Source organism: Trachemys scripta, chromosome 6 (assembly GCF_013100865.1).
Source record: "Trachemys scripta elegans isolate TJP31775 chromosome 6, CAS_Tse_1.0, whole genome shotgun sequence".
Lineage (NCBI taxonomy): Eukaryota > Metazoa > Chordata > Testudines > Emydidae > Trachemys > Trachemys scripta.
The window spans coordinates 107808590-107811467 of record NC_048303.1 but is presented as its reverse complement, the minus strand read 5'-3'; the positions used below and the strand labels follow the sequence as shown (position 1 = coordinate 107811467).

The window sequence follows — 2878 nt, the reverse complement described above, 5'->3', positions numbered from 1 at the left end:
GTTATCTGATAGGCATTTCATGACCAGGGTCTAGCAAAAAGAAGCTCTGCAGTACTCTAATCCCCCCAACCCCCCCAGTTATCTCCTAAAATTTATTGATAGCATTTAATTGCATGTAGGGTCTTACTATGGTAACAGACCTGCCTAAAAGTGATGGCTTCAGATACTTGAGAGTAGACAGATCGGCCCCTACTCTAAACACTGTAACTGGAGCATAATGTTAATCATACTCTTCTTTACCCTTTACATCTTCTTTATCTAATGGGGGAAACTACAAGTAATTAAGGGGTTATTTTTAATACTGAAAAATGTAATGACTGTGGTTTTGTTCTTCTGATGGTTTGCTAGTTTAATTAAATAAAAAGAAGGAATGTGAAAAGGAAAACTTTCAGAAGCAGAAAGTGATGAAAGAAAAAAAACCCTTATCCTACAAAATACTTAAATTCAGAGACATGGGTCAAAAACACAGCAGCGTGCAAAGGGCTTTGAACAAACACCAGTTGCTCAAGTTCTACACTCAGACAGGGACTTTAAGACATCATCATGATCCGCAGGTGGTTGTTGCAATTTTGCCTTGTGCTTCTTTTCTCCAGTGAAATCTCATGTCTGGACTGTAACAGAATTTATGTTCTACAAACCAGAATGAACAGCGACAGTTTAGAGCATCTGGACAAAATGGGTGGCAACTTTCCCTTCCAATGTTTAAATGAAAGGATAGCTTTCAAGCCCAGAAATATCCTCAAGATCCCACTGTCCCAGCAAGAGAATGCCAAAGTAACCATCCAGCAGATCCTCCAAGAGCTCTTCCATATCTTTAACAACAATCTCACCCAAGCTGCCTGGAATTGGACTTCCATAAAGGAATTCCAGAATGGACTTCACCAGCAGATTGAGAAGCTGGAGATGTGTTTGAGTGCTGAGATGGAAAAGGAGGTAACCTACCCAGGAAATGAAAACCTCCTTCTCAGCAGCCTGAAACTGAAGAGATACTTCCAGACAATAGACGATTTCCTGAAAGAAAAGCAATACAGCTGGTGTGCCTGGGAGATCATCCGTGTGGAAATATCCAGATGTTTTATCATTCTCAACATTCTCACAAAGAGACTTGAAAATGAAGGTACCATATTTTCTTTTTTCCTAGAAAAAGTCAAATATTATTTGAATAAAACAGCTGGAGAGAGATGGTTGATAGGTTTATAACTCCTAATACGTAGGGCCCAATCTTTCTCCCATAGTAATATTATGCATACAGTTATTTCAAACACATGTTCGAATCTTTTTAGAGTAGCATATAACTTAGTGCTTCTCTACCACACACAATATTCTATATGAAAAATATACAAATATATCATAACTGCTAACCAATGAAAAAAATATTGTTAAGTGATAACTAACCATACAAATATAACTTTGCCCAGTAAGTGACTAAGTTGGGGAAAAGAACAGTGAGAAGCCCCCTTTCAACAACTGCCTCGTTAGACAACTTTCCAGTTAGGACACCAGAAAATGGAGGGTCTGTGTTCACACACTTCTATCCCATCATCTAATTCTGCACATGGGGATTGCCGAGGGTTCTTATTCTGCTTTTCTTTGTTTTATTTACCCCTAAATTCAACAGCTTTAGTAACATCTGGTTAGAAAAAGCTGGCCCATATTTGGCATTTGAAACTCTGCGTGTTTGACCCATTCTCCTTTTTCATTCCAGCACATGATGCTTCGAGTAATGAAGTTATGAAAACCGCTGAGTGACACCGCCCCTCCACTGGAGTCCTTCGTCTCTAAGTTGATTCTACAAGACGCACCTTTCGAGACTCTTTTCAGTCCATCTTGAATTAAGCAAACTGTTAAACTTCAACTGCACTATTTATATACTACTTGCCATTACTGGACTGATTTATTCACATGAGAAAATGTAAAACAGAAGATTTTGCTGAAAATATTGCAGAAGACAACGCAGTATTTGAACCGAAGGAGACAAACATTACTATTTCTTAATCACTGATATGTGTTTGCTCCGAATTTGCCTTGGATTTCCTACATCTCATGCTAAATACCCTCACAAGCTGCCTGGAACGATAGTCGCATGGAAAGATCCTGACATGGACTCATAAGCAAGGGAAACTTCTGGAGGTGTATTTCACTGCAAGGATAACAAAGAAACAAGAATATCCCAGTTTTTAGGTCATTTATAATTAGGCACTTCTGAATTTTAAACTAGTGCAAATATATATTCTTTTCCTCCACTGTGAAAATATTTTCAGATCATTTTACTGGATTTGTAAAAGTGTTTTTATATTGGTCCATTTATATTTATTCACAATATTAATGTATTGCTTTTAAATATTTTTTTCAGAGGTTTTATAATATTTATAAATAATTTATTTATACAAAATAGCAACCTAAAGCAGTAGTGATTTGTATTAATTAGATTTTTTTTTTAAAACAAGAGACCCAATAAAAATCTTCTCTTTTTTTACCTTAAGACTCCAGTTCAGCAAAGGACTTATAAACATTTGCCTAACTTTAAGTCCACGAGCTTCCCTTTGACATAAGTGGTGAAACTTGGGAATATGCTAAAGTACATTGTGAACATAACCCTGATTCAGCAGTGACTCCATAAGAAAAATAGTTATGGTAATTAGTTTCACCACTCCAACAGATCACACACCACAACCTGAACTCTGCAGCTTTTGTGTTTCTGCCTGTTACCAGATTATTTCCCCCCCCCCAACAATAGTTAAATATTACCTGAAAGCAAAACAAAACAAAATAAAACAAAAACAAAAACTAGCCATTGGACCAAATCTTGTAAGGATCTCTCTCCGCCAAGTTTGGGTATGTAGATAGTATTTTTGAAGAGCTATTTGTCAGTCATAGC

General features: G+C 36.9%; 1 protein-coding gene across 1 annotated transcript; it reads left to right on the top strand.

Annotated features, from left to right (window-relative positions):
• The first annotated feature begins 642 nt into the window (after nucleotides 1-642).
• LOC117879642 (interferon beta-like) lies at nucleotides 643-1749 on the top strand. Its single transcript, XM_034774915.1, has 2 exons — nucleotides 643-1117; nucleotides 1706-1749. Exons 1-2 carry the CDS (start codon nucleotides 643-645, stop codon nucleotides 1747-1749), a joined length of 519 nt encoding a protein of 172 aa, XP_034630806.1.
• The last annotated feature ends 1129 nt before the right edge of the window (nucleotides 1750-2878 follow it).